Here is a 19,119-nt window from a genome sequence, read left to right as displayed (position 1 = left end):
CAGTTAGAGATAAAGCTCCAGCAGAAACCACAGACATCAATACTACTGCACTTAGGACAAAAGACTAAAAAGTATAGCAATCTGCACTTAAACCCACAGATTTTAAATTTTATTTCTTGTACATTTTATTTCAAGCATTATTTTAAGTAGAAATACCTTGATAAAAGGTGAGAGAGCGCTGAATAATGAAGATGGTAAGTAGAGTATCAATGCCGTAGCTGAAGTGTACAACAAGCAGTTGCTGATTAAGAAGGCTGAGGGTAGTGAGGGAAAGGAGCTGGAGCTGTTTATTAGTCTAGCAGGACTGCAATTTAAACAGTGAGACAGTATGTAAAAGAAAATTGGAGCTAAGATCAGGAAATACGATTTTGAAGACAAAAAATCCCTATCCAGAAAAAGCTTTTAAGCACACTAAACACACGCAAAAGCAGAGTCAGTCTGGGGACTAATTACACAAAGAACAGCCCTCTCATCAACAGAGTCCAGGGTTAAATATTACAGTGGGATGTAGAATAGGCACAGAAATGTGGTCTAGGGCAACCTCATGCAGGATCAGGGTCAAGACAACATTGTAGATTACAATGGGAAATTGGGTGGTAGAATAAATATATGTTATTGAATAAATTGAAAACTGAGAAGTTGATCAGAAGATTAACAAGTTTTCCCTGTATTCACACCTCTGGTTTTGTCAAAACACTAAGAATATGCATTACTTACACAACAGAGAATAAAGACCCTGTAGTATTTGCAGTCCCTCAATTATTACCAAATTATGAGATAATTGATTGATTTCACTTTTCTTCCACTTAACTACTTTTATTCATTCATGTTTGGGTTGGTTTTGTGTGTGTGTACTGAAAAGATAGTGGAGGAAACAAAATAGAGCTACCCTGATTGCACCTGCTCTTTCCCTTAGGAAAGTGCTGTGACTAATCCCTTATTTTCTATTTATTTCCGGTATAATGTTAATGGTCATCTTTTCAGCCACCTACCTCCTCAAAAATATGTGGTGTTGCACTTATTTGTTCAATATAAGAAAATGGAAACTATCTGACTAGTTCAAGCTGTGGTTTTCAATGCACCATAACAATCCATGCATTTTAGTGCTACAGAAGTTTCCAGGGTAAGAAGCAGCAAAAATTGCCTTTTAATGAGAGGTTACTAAAATAAACAACCATTCACTTTACAGAAGGCGTGACAGAAGTTGGGCTTGCTGAGGTGTACTGAATATAAAGCTCAGGTATCATGAGGCTGAGGAATTTTCTGCCCCTAATAATCTGACTGGAAAAATCTGCCTATCTGGTGGAGATGAGGCAAGCATTCACTTGGCCCATGTGATCCAGCTTCCAATTCCTAACTATCCCCTACTGACCAGACAAGGAGACTACTCCAGCACTGGCAGCAGAGACAGCTGGCCAGCACCCACCTCTCTGCTGCTGAAACATGCTGAGCATCAGTCAGTCGATGGTCTACTATAAAGAAGCACTGAATCAAATGAACTAATAAAATAAACTTCAGGTTTATCTTCAGCAATTTCTCAATTTCTAAGTAGTTCATTGCATGTGTGTGTGTGTCTTTAAAATCAACCCTGATAGCTACTGTGATTCTATTTTTTTGAATTCTGTTTCCCAGAGACTCTTACTAATGTCAGTATAACCATTTTGGTCTTTCCCTCATTCACTACACAAAACCTGCTATATCTGATTTAATAAACACAGTTTTTACCTTGTCTTTTGTTTTCATATATATTTTCAAAACCAACTCCTCTTCAACTTAACCTTTCTGCAAGCTGGTTTCTAACATTCTTCTAGAATACCTTGAATCTGACAGGTAAATGGCTGGATTTTTCCTACTTTCCTTTTGACTCATGGGATAACTGAAGTAGCAGAGTAAACAAACTTGTCTCTCAAAAGCTTCATTGAGCATTAGTAGGGCTGCATCTTTTCAACATTTATTAACTGGATCTATAACGTTTCAAAAGAAATACATATGCAAAGAATTCTACTGGGGGAGTCTGAGAGGCTGAGAAGCTGCTCCATCACAGCAATTTGCATTACTGACTGGTGGTGGTTTTGACACTAAGCACTTGGCTCAAAGAGTGTGAAATTAGCAGACTCATGTTGCTACTGCTCCATGAACAATCACTGCATCATTGAAGAAGAATGATTACCAGCTGTCACCTCATTTTCACTTTATGCAGTCTATATTCCAAACTTTCCAGAAACAGTATCTTTAACCCTAATCTTTACATAGCCAAAGATGACAGGATCTGAAAAGCAACATAGAAACTGAACTTAATTTTAGCACTCACATTAGTAACTTGGTATTAAATGTTTATATGCCACATACACATTTTTACTTCTTGTACTGATCAGTTCTCACACAAAGTAAGTTTGCTGCCAGCCCCAGCACCTTGCAAACCAAGAATATATTTACCTCAAAGAGTCTGAAATTTGGTGTCTTGCAGTTAAAAAACCTTTAAGGTCTAAGTACCAAGGCATATACATTACACACAACGTTGCACAATTCCAGATAGGAAAAGTCCAAGCATTTTCCCTCTGAATCCCATAGGAAATATACAGTTACAGAGCAAATTGTGAAGCACAATGTGGAAAGATCAAAGCTAAATAATCACAGGTCTATAGCAGAAGTATAAAGAAAAGAGATTAAGTAGTTTTTTAAACAGCAGAAGGATTCATTCTCAGTTGTAAAAAAAATCATGTTAACCAGGTATTTTCTGGGCAGACAATTTTAAATCTACAGTATCACATAAAATAGCATATAACAGCAACTTGGAAAGGAAAGCTGATGCTTGCATTGCAAGATATCATGGTAGTAAGTACTCAGAGGTTGATTTGCTATGAACAGCATATCACTTTCTTAATTTGTCCAGTTAAAAGAGCATTCAGCAGCTTAACTAACAACATCTGAGAGGATTTGGAGCCTATAAATCTGATTCTTCACTGCATGCCAAATTAATTCCAATGAACACTAAAAGGGACAGAGAGTGACATCCTTTGCTGGGTCCCATGAATACCTCCCTTCTTTCATCTCTCACTCTTGATGGATATTGGGTGATTCCTGTTTAACAGCAGAAAAAAACTTTTAAGTTCTGTGGCAGAAGCATTTTGAGAAAGCGAGTCATGAGTTCTCACGTACAAGCAGCAACTATTAGTAACAAGAAGTGACTATTAGGAAGACTCACCAAGACTGCCATCAGGACTGGTGTCACTGATGCCTATCACCACTTGAATACAGGGTTTTAAATTACCATGCATTACAGTTTCTGATTGTGAGACTTGGTCAAAGGAAAAAAAAAAAAGCAAAGATGACTGTGAAACTCTTTGTCAACATTAGCAAGAATAGATTTTCCAACATGTTGTTGGACAATGTCCATTGTTGTCCCTTCCTGATCGTATCAAGGGCATGAAAACTAGTAAGAATGGTCTCCACCTCCTCAAAAGCAGGAGAGTAAACCAAAGGAAATGCAGATGTACTTATATTGACAGAGTTTAGCTCAGAGATGAGGACAGAATATAGGACCTCATACTTCAAAAAAGTAAGACCTTCCTACTTTTCCTAACATGTTCCCTGCAGATGAGCAGCAGGCTTTTAATGGTTACTAGAGATAAACACTAACAGTAAAGAATTACTGGATGCCCTCAGCTAGCACAGAACACGAAGAGACAGAAGAGTAAAGTTAACCAGAGCTGTGCAGCCTGTACAAACCAGCCTGGTTTACCCTGAATGTGAAATCAAGATAACAGAATGAGTCAGTTCAGCTGTCATTCAGAAAAACACATCTCTTCAATGGTTCTTACACTGACAATGTAATTAAAAGGGAAAAAAAAAAAGATACAAAAAGGGCAAAATCGGATCTGTGACTTAATGGTTGTTATTTTCAGGAAAATAAAAATATTTTTAGATATATTTATAAGGTGCTTAGAAGTTTTTGGAACATTTTACTCATATAATTCTTAGATCTATATAACAGTATTAGCTCAATACACGTACGCACACGTGCACAATGATATAAATAGACAGATAAATATAGGGTTTTCAAGAAATACTTCCTTGCCTTCTACTGAAGCCAGTGTTAAACCTTTGTTGTTAAAAATCCCGAAGGTAACACTTTTATTAAAAGCTGACATTTCTTGTAAACGTAAAATAGTAAATTACAGCTGTTCTCTCACCCTCTGTTTTTATTATTATTATAATGGAGTAAATTTTGCTAGAAGCACATGTTAGAGAAATGTAAATAGTGAGCAAACCTGTATGGGCAGAAGTTACAGAAAGCAAGTAATTCACAAAGGATTTCCTTCATCTGGTTTCCTTCTGAACATCCATCACTTTTTATATATATTAAAAAAAACCCAAACAAACAACAAACCCAAATCTTGAGTTCTTGATAAAGAATTTTCCAATACAATGTGACATATGGTGAGTGTGTGAGCACGTGTTGGAGGAGGAGATGGTGGCTCAATGGATTAGTCATTTGCCTTTCACCTCTGGAAGCATAGTTAAACTCAGTCCTGACCAGAGCTGCACAGTATATTCCAGATGGCTAAAGTGGGCCTAATTAAAATGAATTCAGTGATGTCACCTTGGATCTAAGTGAATCGCATGCACCACTCATTTGGCATTTTGGCAACATCAGTTCACAAACGAAATAACCAGATTAAAATCCTCCTGTAAGTCTTTTGGGACGACAGTCACACTGCATGGAAATACATGTTATCAGAACTGGAAAACATACTTTTATAATTGTATTATCTGTTGTTTTAAATTCTTATTAATGCATTCTTCTAATACAAAGAAATAACAAATGAGTCTTGCATGCGAGGTAAATCAGTGCAGCAACATTTCAGTCAGATGATTCAGTGGATATACACTGATTTAAACCAGCTGTGTATGTAGCAACATAATTTAAAAAAAAGATTATTTTAACAAAATATTTTCCTTTATGTAGACTAAAATCAAAACAATACAAATCCAAATTATAAAGAAATACTCAGAAGTGCAAAGTATTGTTAACTCAAACATTTCACACAAAATCATTCTTTACAATTCACCTCCAAGTTAAAAATTAGAGTTTTCTGACCTTCACAGATTGGGAAAATGTGACTGGAAGAAGCAGGAAAGACCTTGTGTACCCTATCTACCATTTTTGCCATGAGTCTAAGAACATCTGTGTATTCTGAGGACCTGCGATATAAATACGCTGAAGTAGGGTAGCTTTTTCTTCCCCATCTATTTTAAATTCACAAATATTTTGTTTGCTAGCAAGGGTGTTTTCCCCCATCTGAAAGAATGACTTTTTTCATGTAAAACACTCAGGAATTGTATCCTCATGTATATTGTGAGGGTTGTTTTTTTCATAAGTTGGTTTTTTCTTCCAACATTTCTTCAATGGATAGTGAACTGCTGGGCCCACAGAGATCTCCAGACCACCAGCTCATGTATTTGAAAGGCATCTGTTTATTTTTAAAATGCAAATGCAGTCTACCTCAAAGACTGACTTGCAAGAAATGAACAATCTGAACAAGTCAAGAGGTTTCCAATCAGGAGCTGTGTTCCTCCTTTATATCAGGCTATGATCACTTGCTGTCAAAACCACTTAAACAATATCCTGGAATCTGAATGAAGTCCCCCCACAATTAAAATGAGCAGGATAATCCTGCAAGAATTATTCAGGCAAATCATTTTTCACACAGTTTAAAGTAATGATAAGGTCATTTACAAAAGAAATCAGCGCCTTTGAAATGCTGACTTGTAGACAGAGGACTGCCTGGAGGAGGGCCATAGATAACAGTGAAGACTGGCCTCCTAACACTACCCTTGCAGTCTTTGGAACTGATTCTGATGAAGAGAAGGCCCAATAAGGTTAATACCCCTACTTTGATCTCTGTCAAAGCGTACCAGCAAGAATTAATTTACATTTCAGATGAAAAAGGTTGACAGCATGAAAAGGCATCTTGTTTCTGGTATGTGAATGTGCTGTAATAGATCGGGAATTCTGAAAGGAAGTTCTGAGGAAGCTAAAGGGATAAGCCGAGCGGCTGCTTTTATTGGGAAAGAGATGAAAGGAAAACAAATTTCAATATGCGCTGTTCTGTAGAAACATGTAAGCCAAATGCTTCCTAAATTTCAAGGCCTGCTTGGGCAGGGGGCGAGGGGGAAGGGAAAGAAGAGGGAAGTACATATATTTTAATTGTACGGTTTTGCTAATGTCTGGATGACAAATGCAAACAATCCATCTCACTGCCTGAAAAGGCTCATTAAAAAAAAAAAATACAAAGGTGGTCATACTCAATTTTACTGAAAAGCTACCTGGAACTACACACTCACATTATAAGATGTGCAGGGAAGAGAGATTTGGAGTTGCCTTTGCCTCAGTGTCACTAGGCACTTGGACAATGTAATGTAATGTAAACAACAGAAAGACTGTCAAGGTGTTTTAAAACCTGGAAAACGGTGGCTATCATTAGCAAGCATGAACTTTGATTTGAAACACAAAATAATTAGCACGGAGAGAAGAGAAAATGTTGCACAAGAAGAATTTTCAAATAAGAAGTCCTAGACACAGGTTTCCAAAGGCAGACAGAAATGTGTTGAGGAGTTGAGGATTATTACCTTACTCCTTTGAATGCAGCACCAAAGATAGGAGGGGCAGACAGCCTAATTAATACGAAGGTGCACTGTGTCACTCTTAACCGTATATTCCTAATGTTATTCACCCAGACTGACACCAGAACTGTCAAGTGCTAGGTTACAAAGGAAGACAACATGTGCGCTGGTAGGAAGAGTGCTAATAGCATTCCTCCAGCATTAGGTCCAGAGAGCTCAACAGAAGTGTCCAAATTCAAGGTTATGTGTACACTCTCACTGCTTCTGCTCTGCCATGTTCAATGCAGCATCTGAGATGGCAGGAAGGAACACAGAGCTCAATCTCTCCCTTGTGTGCAAACAGCAGAATAGATCAGTCACTTTCACTGAAGAGCTAGTAATGAGCACGCATCTCCTACTCACCCAAGAAAAACTCTGCATGAAACTCCAAGGCAGAATGTCCCCCACACTCTTCAGGTAATACTGCTACACACCAGCTTTCTACTGAAACTGGGTAACTCTCCTCTTAAGGAACTAGTAATAGTGGGATAGTGACGGGTCAACTGCTTCACTTTCCTTTTTATGGCAAAGGGCTGTTGTAAGTCAGGAAATCAATGTTCCGGCATGGCCAAGTCTAAATGTAGCAAATACTCCAGAAAACAGTTGCAGGGGGTACTTTAAAATCTACTCTTTCTGCTATCATGAAAACAACAGAAAATGACAACACAAAGGAGAGGAAAAAGGGGAGAAAGCACTTATGCAGTCCTTCAATGCTTGTTGCAATGGGAGAAAAGAATTCTCCTTGACAGTTCTTCATTTAATAGAATATTCTGCATTTAATCCTACAGCCATGGTTCATGACTCCACAGAACAGTATGCATGCAAAGCTATAAATTGTTACTTTATCCTAGTGATACTCTGTTCCTTTCTGTAATTAGTCTGGTATTCTGTTTCTTCAAAAGGTCACAGCAAAGCTTAATTTTAGAGTAGCAAACGCAGACAAAAAGAAAACAAATTAATTTACTGAAAATAGTTTGAGAACAAATCAAAAGAATATTCAGAACACACCTTTTTCAGACTGACTTTAGTCTCTAGGATACAGAACTGAGAGGTGACAAAGCTTAAGGAAATATATCACAGATAGCCGGTAGAATAAATAAGGTACTTTGGTTTATCTGTAAACACATTTGTTACAACTCATTTTTGAGCGGCTACAGTCCTTCAACCTGGGATTGGACAGGAAAAGTGTATTACACTGCATTATATGGAGGTTGCTTCATACTAACAGCATCTGAAAACACTATTGAGATCACAGCACTGCTTCCTAGATTTCTGTGCCATATGGTACCCCGCGCTCTACTAGAGACCTACACAGCCCTATGGGCCTGTTCCTCCAGTAATCTCTTTAAAGTTTATTCAAATTCATATTGATATGGCTGCATAGGAGCCTGGCAGAGAGTCAAAAGATTGGCCAAAGCTGGCAAACCCCACATGCAGTCAAAACAAAAACCTGTCAACCTGCCAAGATGAGGGCTGACACAAAGACAGAGAAATGCAGGTCCAGCACCTCCATCCACAATCACAGTCAAAACAAACCAGTGCTTCATACCAGCTCTATGTATAGTTGAATCACACTGACTGTGCTCAGAAGAATCTTAAAGAATTAACTCAACAGCTTTTAATCAGTATGTTTTGCTTCGAGAGAAGTAATTACAAAAAGCCTTAAGTGCCTGATACCTGTCACTGGTGTCATTTCGCACTGAAGAACAAAGGATAAGAAGTAATGCTTGTGATAGCTTTTGTTTGGACTGTATAATATTTCTCTTGGCTATAAACACCAACACATGAAATCAGAATAGGTGTTGGCAATTGAAATGATGTTTTAATTACCTGCTTGAATATGTATAGCAGCATCAGTTCTTCTGTTCCTTATTTCCTTGTACTTCCTGCGAGCTTCATATCCTCTCCAGGCTAAAAATACAAAACCATGTGCTGGAAATTACATTTATTTAAGGAAGTGCTACAGAGTCTACAGAGTCAGAGATGTGCTGAAACTTTCATCCCTCCTGCCATAACCACTTCATCCCCCACCCCCAATACCTCTTCCCCACCCACCCACATGTTGAACTCTGGGTTCATGACTGCAGTATTCACATCCCCATAACTTCAAACACTGCTTCACTCATCCAAATTTTAATTGTCACCATGTGCTCACTGATGTCCTAACCCAAAAGGCAAAGGTGCATGATCATGTCAGCACAAGAACTTCCTCCTCACACAGCTCCCCAAATTGGATATAAGGAAGCCTCTTGGGCCCACGCCATGACGTATGTTACCTGGAATTTTGGTATACATGGGGGCAGGAGGAGCATGCTACTGCATTAATTTATGTGCTGCATGCTAGCATAGACACACCTAACAATATTTTAATTTTGTGCACAGGCATCACACTCAAAATACTAAAATATTTAAATAAAGACATTACCAAATACTAAGATGACACCTTAGAAGTAAATCAATAATATTTGCATCAATTAGCTGAAGAGGAAAGCACCTCCAGTTATTTTGATTTCATAATAAACTATTATGAATGAATAAATAATGTACATGAAATTTAACAGCTTGAAATGCAAAAACACTGAATGAAATAGGGAATGTGAACATTTACCTGACTGTATGGTAACAGCACTATTTTCTCTTTTCTCTTTGACTTTCTTGTACCTCCTTGCTCCAAGCCATCCCTTGATATAGGCTTGCATGACCACCACCCTTCCTGTAACTTCTCGCAGGAACAAATTCAACTGTTCTATATGGTAATACTTTAGAAAAACCTGGAATGGAACAAAAAAAAAAAAAAAAAAGAAAAATAAATTCAGTATTACATGCAGGCAGTAACATAACCTCTTGTATTCTGCATTTTCTTTAGTCTTACTTCAGCTTATTTTAGGGCACCATTGCTGAGAAAACTGGTAAAATACTGGTTGCTAATATCACAGCAATCTTGTGAATCAAATACTCGCTCTCAGTGTGCTTGCAGAATTTCATTATTTCACTGATTATAATCAACCCATTGCAAAATAAATCACATGTTTACCCCCTTTAAAAAGTAAAAAAGAAGGGGGGGATTTTTTCAAGTATCAACAATTTTGAAATGTAGCCTTTCTTGACAGTGGGAAGATAAATCCTGGATTGAATTTGGTTTTAGACATAATAATGAAGCATTATACTTCAGATGGCAAATCCTACGTGTGCTTACATACACTTTATCTGGGTCTTGATCAGGAAAATTCTCCTTGTTTTTCCTTTGTGCACTGTAAAACAACTCAAGACACTGTGTAACATCCTTTTTACAGAAGTCATCCAGTCCATTTTAAACCATGAACAAAGGCTCTTAATAGAGTCAGAAGGATCTTCCCTGAAACTCCACAAATGGATGATGGACTAACCAGGCTCACGGGATGGGCCAGAGTGTGACGTTTCAGTCACGCCATAATTAAGAGCAGGAAGAATTTCAAGGAGGCACTACCTCAGCAGGCACTGACAGATATATTTTCCTTATCTAGTTAGCCAGGTGCAGAATGCCCTTTGGGGAAGTACCCAATGCACCCCTCCTCTTGCCACACCAACTCAGCTGTCTTGAGAGCACACCTCCATAACCCAGGAGGCTAACTGGAGCTAATTCCTTGCTCTTCTGTTCATGCAGTACTTTTCAAACCATTATTAGGCATGTTTTGCTAAAAGGATACTATCCTTGAGAAAACGTTAGCATCCCCTACCTTGGTTTTCCCAAGAATCCAGTTGTCTAATTTAGATTTCTCCAAAATGGCAAGACAGTTTTCTCTGCTACCAAGGGGAGTCTCGTGTGCCTTGAATGCAAGGTAATAATACCTGTAAAACCAATGACAAAGAAAGAATTGAAAGAATTGACTTGACAATCAGGATGTTCTTTCACTGTCCTTCTCCAGCTCAGAGCCACATATCTATAACTAATAGACCAAAGTCACCCTTATACTCAGTCCTCTTCATAAACCATGACACAGCTGTCACAAATGGGTATTTGAGCATATGAATGACATAGGAAAATAGGTGGTACAATAGTGATGACAAGAATCTGGTGCATTCTAGAATTCCTGAGTTGGTTTAATCATCCAGAAAGGTCTTTCACAAGCCAGTGCAACTTAGGATTGCTCTGAAATTTTCAGGTGAACATATGAATGAATGACAGGAAGTGGGAAAAGTGCTAGAAATTGAAGTAATAGAAATGAAGGCAAAAATGAAACCTTTTGCGTAACATGTAAAACATACTGTGGCACAGTTACATCTCACTGTAAGCCTGCAAGTTACGTTGAATAAGAATGTGCTCCCTGAGGTGTTCAATGAGCTCTTACAGATTTCTGAGTGGGAGAAAAGTCAAATGCTAGCACTAAAGAAAGAGAAAAGCACCAGAAGTACTTTATTCATGACCTGATGCCTGTTTCTTATGAGAAATGGCCAAAAAGGAATTTCAGAATCTTTCAGTATTTTAGTTACTCGTATCAGTCATTTTTCACAAAGGAATTTAAATGTCCTTGATATTCTTTGAGAGCATAAATCCACATAAGAAGTCCAAGGCTCTTAAGTTTGTAACAAGATCACTCCCATCAACAGAAGTTGGGGTAGCTTCCCATTTTCAGTATGCTTAATAGGAAGGCTGAGGATGCTCAGTCATTGAAGATAAAGGCCAGCTCCAGCAGGGTAGGCAGAACAATGATAGAGTGATACTGACTGATTATTGAGGCTGAAAGGCAGACACTGAATAAAGATTAGTTTACAGTAAAAGCAACTCTCATATCAATCTTCATTTACAGATAGAAAGATGCTCAGACTGCATGAATACCTACTTGTTTCACACCTCCAGAAGGAGTCATATATATTTGCAGTTAAAACAATTTGCATTGCTATCACTGCAGCAAGGATTTTATCAGTGCTGATGGTTAAGCAAAACTAGCAGCTACTTTAAAGAGAAAACAAGTTAATTGCTCCTCACATGAATGTTATAAATTTTTTTACTCACTAGGATTTATGTTGTTGGGATTAAGTTTGTAGACTCATTAGGCATGATGTCTTTTTTCTGTTTGATTCAGATAAACAATTGGAAAGATTATGATCAATTTTAGTGGCCTTTGGAGAAGGCCCATACTAAACAACATTGACTTTTCTTTTATCCACATTCCCTTGCAAAGAACAGCCATTAACAATTATGTGAAAAAACATTATTGTGCAAACAGTTAATGCAAACATGTTTAAACTGAATGAAGAATAAATGGACCAATCCCTACCTGAAAAGCCACGATGCATTAATGAAGAATTTAAGTGAGTCAAGGGCAACAAGAAAAGCTTCTACTGGTATATCGGTGATAAAAGGAAGGAAACAAGAGACCTGGTCCCCTGGCATATGGGGAAGAACAAGGTATTCACTGACATTTTGTCTCAGTCTTCACTGGCAAGTGCTCCAGCCACACCACCCAAGCTGCAGAAGGCAGGGACTGGGAGAGCAAAAGACCACCTACTGTAGGAGAAAATTAGGTTTAAGAACATCTAAGGAACCTGAAGTGCACAAGTCCATGTGACCTCATGAGATGCATCTGCGAGTCCTGAGGGAACTGGCAGATGAATTTGCCAAGCCACTATCCATCATATTTGAGAAGTTGTGGCAGTCCAGACAGTTCCCACTGAGGAGAAAATGGGAAACTGAACCCCCATTTTAACAAGGGAAAGAAGGAAGATCTGGTAAACTACAGGCCAGTCAGTGTTACCTCGGTGCCTGGCAAGGTCATGGAGCAGATCCTCATGGAAACTATGCTAAAGCACATGGACAATAAGGTGACTGTTGACCATGTGATTTCACTAAGGGCAAAAGGTGCTTGACAAATTTGGTGGCCTTCTATGACAGTGACAGGGTGACAGTGTTGGTGGATAAATGGAAGAGGGCCTGCTGTCATCTACCTGGACCTATGCAAAGCATTTGACACTGTCTTGCACAACATTCTTGTCTCTAAACTGGAGAGACATGGACTGCTCAGTGGATAAGGAATTGACCTTATCCAAGGATGGTCACACTCAAAAAGGCAGTCAATGGCACAATGTCCAAGTGGAGACCAGTGATCTAAATGATTTTTAAGGTCCTTTCCAAGCCAAATCATTCTACAATTATAAGTACTTGCAAAAAATTACGTTAAGTAACAGCAAGAATATGTTCCAGTTAGTTTACAAATTGAAGGTTATTTTAGCACAAATACACTGTTAGATGGTAGCAACTGTCACCGCAGCTCTCATTTATGAATTGCTATGCGTTGTCTTGGCTTTTATTAAGTTATACTTCTACAGGTACTAATCTATTTATATTGTGTTTGAGAGAAACTGGCAGGTTGAGCAAACCATTCTCCTAATCATTAACATGGGAAAGAGCCATCCTTAAAACAAAGAGAAGAATACGACCAGTGAACCTCAAAGACAGATTCCTCTGTGGCCACATAGGAGTAAGAAAATCTCCTGCCTCATACTAAACAAATATGAAGAACCAATTAGAAAGAATGGAATAGTGCAAGACATTAATTTTTTTAATCAGGAGAACATGATTTTGAAATATTAGCTCCAGTTAATCTCTAGATATCAGCTCCAGTCGTCACAAGAAAGAAAAAAAGAACCACTAAAATAGTCAATGAAGATCAAAGGGGAACAAAACGACATCTGAAAGCAGAAGCACTGGAATCAGTCCTGGACCAAGACGTAGCTATTCACCAAGTGGATATGTTGCCCACTCTGAATAAAGATAGGAAATTATATACTACTGAGTTATTTTTAAGGCAGTAACTTTCTCAACAATATGATACTGCAAATTCTTTAGCCAAGTCTTCCAAAATAATGAGAGTCATACCATTCAGTAGGTATGGAGAAACATGGTGTATTTAAAAGAAAAAAGTATGTTTCCTCCAACTTATGACTGAACTTAATAATGTGAGTTTTCGCAAGACAAATGGTATTATGAGTTACAATAATAAACTTCAGCTTTCAAATATACATATCACAATTTGTGCTAGCATGCAATTTCAACAAATAACTTGACAGATACATCAGGGAAGATGCACCAATAGTAAATTGCTGCTTGCTTCAAAAGCCAGTTCAGACAGCCTTGTTCTTTACACATGTATGCGACTTGAGCAGTTCCTTTCCTTAGAAGGAAAGAATGATTCAAGTGAGTGATCATACCAGTTTTCTGGTTGTCATACATCTTTTAAGGCATGTTGTAGTTGAGAATTTTAAAACAACAGAACAGTTCTTAGATGGCACTGATGCAATAAAATAGTCAAGGAGGATCTCATAATTTTTAAATCTTCCTATTTTATCAATGACATTCTAGCTGCTGAGAAGTTGATTTCTTATTTGTGACAAATACCTGACTAAAAAGTATTTTTAAGCTATGCAATTCCCACGTCTGACCACACCATTTTTGTTTATGACTAAATTCAGTATCTTTCAAATGTAGTACCTTCGCCATTAGCTCTCCTTCATGATCTAGAATGTAGTTGCTTTTGCTACTCAGAAAAAAAACATAAAAACATCTTCTTTTCTTATCAAATCCTTTATCAAATTTTTCCTAATATTCAGTCTAAACCTCACCTGGCACAGCTTGAGACATGTGCTCTAGACCCTTGATCCTTCATGCACTGTTTCATAAACATGCACACGATTGTGCAAAACCAGGTTATTTTCTTGGGTTACAAATCGTGCTTCTAGGTGTGACACATACTCCTCTACGTGTTTCCTAAAAGTACTTGACTAATCAGATTCTCAGTGGCAGTAAGACTTGTAAGAGAAAAATAATTTACCCTCAAAATAACTGACTTCTCAGAGCTGATGAAACTCTGGAATTACGCATTTCTTAACTAGTGGTTCTTACACTGTACTACAAACTATCCTTCGTGGACACGAACAGTATTCTAGACAAAACATAAAAAATGGGATTCACTGTACTTAGTAGTCATTAGGCATAAAACAAAATAGTTGAAAGCTGAATTTATCCCCAGATCAACAACTGCAAAACTAGGACATGCAGAATTAAGGTTAAACATTACAGACATGCAAGATACAGAAAACTTCATGATGCTATGAATTAACTATCTGATTATGGCCAAGGCATTTTAGTTTTGGTAGCTTTAGATTAGATATACTGATTGTAAACAAATGGTTCAATTTCTCTTCCTTCCTTAAACGGTGAACTCTGGAGCTGTTCAATAAATGTGTTTAAATAGCACTATTAACTACTACACCAGTCTCTCTTACTGAAGTTGCCTTCGCATTCCAGACTCAAAGGCAGCATCAATTCTACTTTTACTCAACTTACTCAAAAAAAGTAATGATTAACCCTTTTGCTCTTTAAAGCAAATCTTTGTACTAAAACATACTTGCCTAAGGTGGAGAATGGATAATAATATGTGAAAACATGAGGTACAAGAGGGCAAAATTCCTTTTTAGCCAGACCCCCAGCAATAGCAGCAAGATTCTCAACATTCCAAAAGAAGTTTTCTCCTTCTCAGCCAGAGAGTTGGAAAGTTTAACTCCCCCCCAGTGTTTTTAGCACTGAAAGAGCCATTAAATAACTTTCAAAAATTCCTAATTTGTATTGGTCATATATCACCTGTCCTGGGTTTAGCAGTAGCAGTCATGTTTTTCCTTTGTGTTAACTGGTGCAGTGCTGTGTTTTGACTTCTAGTTTGAGAACAGTGTTGGTGAAGCCGATGTTGTCGGTTGTTGCTATGTGATGTTTACCCTGACCAAGGACTCTGTGAGGCTCATGCTCTGCCAGGGAGGAGGGGAAGCTGTGAGGAAGCAGAGATGGGGCGCCTGACCCGGGCTAGCCGGGGAGGTATTCCATACCACAGCACGTCATGCCCGGGGTGGGGGGTAACTGGGAGTTACCCGGAAGAACAGGGGCTTCCGGGTGGAACTCGTTTTCTTGGCCGGTGGTATCGTATTCTCTTCTCTTGTTATTTTCCCTTATCATTGTTTTAGCTGATAGTAGCGGTGGTGATTTGTTGCTGGACTGTTCTTGTCTCAACCCGTAGGAGTTGCACTCTCTCGATCCTCCTCCCCGTTCCTCCGGGAGCGGGGAAGGGGAGAGCCCCGGTGCAGGGGGGGGGGGAGATGGACACAGACCTTGATTGTTGTCAGCTCGGCACCACTCACTGGGAGTGAGTGAACAAGTTACCTGACTGGGTTTAAACCACGACATCACCTCTTCTAGAAACTTTCACATTTGAGCTCATACAACTAATTGCATTTGACTCTATATTGAGAGTATGAATGAAAAAAATTAAATGAAAAGCCAAAAAACATCAAGGATACTGTTGAAATTCAGTAACAGATACCTAATGCTTATGCTGCAAATCATCAGATAAATACAGAATTACAGAAATACTCTCAGAAAGGCATAATTTGGTCAATTCTGCATATACAATTCATAAGGGGTTAGCAGACTTTTCACTCCTAGAGGCTTTCTGTCTTCTCCATCCTGAACCCTTTACCACTGTTCTGTGACTGACAAGAGTCTACAAAGGATATGTTGAAGGCATAGTAGTTACAGGAACAATAAAAAGACCTGAAGTAATCTTAAAGCCACTGAAACAAATAAGAAACATTTCCATGGATAATAGTAAATATCAAAAGATAGGGGATGTTATAATTTTGTTTCCAGAAACTGCTTAGGGACTTTGGTACAGTGCAGACTCAATGTTAACAGTAAGGTTGCATTAAAAATGATAGAATCACAGACTGGTTTGGGTCGAAAGTGACCTTAAAAGTTCACCTCGTTCCAACCCCCCTGCCATGAGCAGGGACACCTTTCACTAGACCAGGTTGTTCAAAGAACCATCCAGCCTGGCCTTGGATGCTTCCAGGATGGGGCATCCAAAACTTCTCTGGGCAACCCGTTCCTGTGCCTCACCTCCCTCATAGCAAAGAATTTCTTCCTAATATCTAGTGTAAATTTCCCATCTTTCAGTTCAAAGCCACTACCCCTTTTCCTATCACTACACGCCCTCATAAAAATACACCCTTTTAAAAGACATAATTTCTTTTCTCTGTAGCAAACCTGTTGACTTCTAATTTAATTTAGTGCTTCCTGATTGTGAATAGTAAATACATCTATCACCACTGCATTTTCAGTGCTAGAAGAAAGCATGTATTGAGGTAATATTTCAAAAGATTTTGCAGTATTTGACCAGTTCTTATTCCACTCAATGCAGAATGTGACCCATTAAGTTCAATATGAGACTGTATATGGTAATGAGAAATGTAACACAGATGGCTCACAGACTGCGTGTACCAGGCCTATCAGCAGTGACCTTATGCAAATTTGCACTGTGAGATTAAAAAAGTACTTGCTGGGATTCTTATTTCAGTAATAGCACTGGTATTGCCATCAGCATATGAGCCCAGTAACATCATCTAGTTAAAGTGGAGTAGGGTAGCACTTCCAGGAAAAGTGTATCCTGTATTCTAATGAAGCACACAGAACTATAATGCAGAACATAAACAAGCAGAGAAAGTGAAAAAATGCAGTTCTTAAACAAAACTTGTAAACTTCTCAATACATTCCTATGTGCTTATGAGGCACTTCAATCTTGACAGCATTTAGCACCATTAGACTCTCAAGTCCCTTGTCTTTTATCCTGGTACCGTATATGCCACATTACATAAAAGGTGTACACAGCTGGGGGATATGTGGTGAGGACACACGTGCACATCACATCATGTCATGTGAAGTTTCAGGGGCCTGGGCACTTGGATATAGTAAGGAGCATCCCATTCAGTGGGACTTTCAGTATAGGTCCTGCCTAGAAAGCCCATCTCGGTTAGCTGCTGTGCAGTGTATGCTCACTATGCAGCTCCACGAGCCAGGCACACCTGGCTGCTGATGCGATTAATAACCTGTGTCTAAAACCTAGGAGACCTGAGGCCTGAGAAAGGAATCTTGCTGCTTCAAAGCAAACAAGTAAGACACATGATGGCATGGGGCACGAGACAATGCCAATGGAGATGGAAGTGTCTTAACACTTAACAGGTTTGCAGTATTTACAGGGGCTACAGATTATATTTTTCTACTTTAAGTAAAAGAATATGTGTATTTATACACATAAAACAGATGTTTGTATACTTGGCTGAAGAAACACTGTGTGAACGAGTTACAATTAAGTCTTTTCCTCACCATCTGTTTTTTAACCCAATAAACTACTTCCAGGTTTGCAACACTGAAATAATGTGTTCTATGTGAAAAGAGAAGATGGTAAAGAGTAACATTAGACAGAGCTTTATCTTTTGTTTACCTCTCACCTAATAAACCCTGAATGGTTCTGTTCCCTGCCTTTGATTGTTTTGTCCTCATATTTCCTGCTAAGAGTTTACAAAACAGCATTATTGAACAGGCAGATAAGAACCACACCTATTTGTTTAATAACATCAAGGGAGAAAAAGTGCTGGCTCATCCATTTTGTTGTTCAGTTGCTCAAAAGGATCAAAATACCAATTAACTTGCTGGCTTAGAAAATCTTTGATATCCACACATTTACTGACATTTTGAAACTCTTGTTCATACTTGCTTAATGTCTTTTTGATTATGAACAAAGAAGTGCCAATCTGTTTAGCATTTGACCTGTTTTCTCAAACATTTTTATGTATTCAACTACTTAGCTCCTAAAAACACTTGACTAGTCATGGCTGTAAGTTGAAGAAAAATGTTTCTTGTTCCACTGATAGCTTTTTTAAGCATTGTACTTCCCTGCCCCCCCCCCCCCCCCCCAAGAGCAAAACAGAATAGAATGTGATTAAAAATAATGCATGAAGTGAAAATAGGAGCAAGATCAACCCCTCTCCTGCTCTCCTGCTCCCCCCCCCCCCCCATATTCTGAACTCAGGAAGTCTTCTGTGCTGTTGGGCAAATTGCAAAATCTCCCCACACACACTCACTCCTCTTGCCATGTTGTTTTTTTTTTTCGTGAATACATTACACCAAGTTGGACTAAAAACCTGGGGTGTATCTGACAAGATGCCCTTATCTGCAGGAAGGGAAAGCTACAGTGAGCGCTGATTTTATTACCATTGCTTTTCAAGGTTTTACTCAAATTTAGTGCACTTTTGAAAAGAAAGCGAGGGAGGCCTAATTTTCTGTCAATTTACACTAATTTCAGTGGAGTTAGTTCACTTCTGTATAACCTGGATAAAAGTTAAGGTTAATAATTCTGCCTTCAGCCTCTTCAGGATGTTGCAAAGACGTGTTAGTGATCATAAATTTTGATCTCTTTGTTAAATCTGCTTTAAAATGGTGTGACCTTTCTAAAACTAGTCATGAAACACAAAAGAGTTTGGGGGAGATCATGCCTGAAAATTAAACGGCTTTGATGGACAAATGAACATGTTAGTTATCCTTCCTTGGGTTATCTCTCTAGTGTTTTCCTATTGCATACTCATTTGTCATAC

The 19,119-nt window shown here is 38.5% G+C and overlaps 1 protein-coding gene across 6 annotated transcripts in view; it reads right to left on the bottom strand.

The window, feature by feature from the left end:
* The window catches only part of MYO3B (myosin IIIB), a 207,594-nt gene that overhangs the window by 51,829 nt on the left and 136,646 nt on the right, over positions 1–19,119 (bottom strand). For all 6 annotated transcript variants that reach the window (XM_061453077.1, XM_061453075.1, XM_061453076.1 and 3 more), the window contains 3 exons: positions 10,383–10,494; positions 9,275–9,437; positions 8,497–8,577 (listed from right to left, as the gene is read on the bottom strand). In XM_061453077.1, coding sequence (XP_061309061.1) covers positions 8,497–8,577; positions 9,275–9,437; positions 10,383–10,494 — 356 coding nt within the window. The remainder of the gene's footprint in view (positions 1–8,496; positions 8,578–9,274; positions 9,438–10,382; positions 10,495–19,119) is intronic.

This window comes from Pezoporus flaviventris, unplaced genomic scaffold (assembly GCF_033815535.1).
Source record: "Pezoporus flaviventris isolate CSIRO_AGI_PZ_B2104156 unplaced genomic scaffold, CSIRO_AGI_Pfla_v1 ptg000001l, whole genome shotgun sequence".
In the NCBI taxonomy this organism is placed as follows: Eukaryota; Metazoa; Chordata; class Aves; order Psittaciformes; family Psittacidae; genus Pezoporus; species Pezoporus flaviventris.
This window is presented reverse-complemented; position numbering and strand designations above follow the sequence as displayed.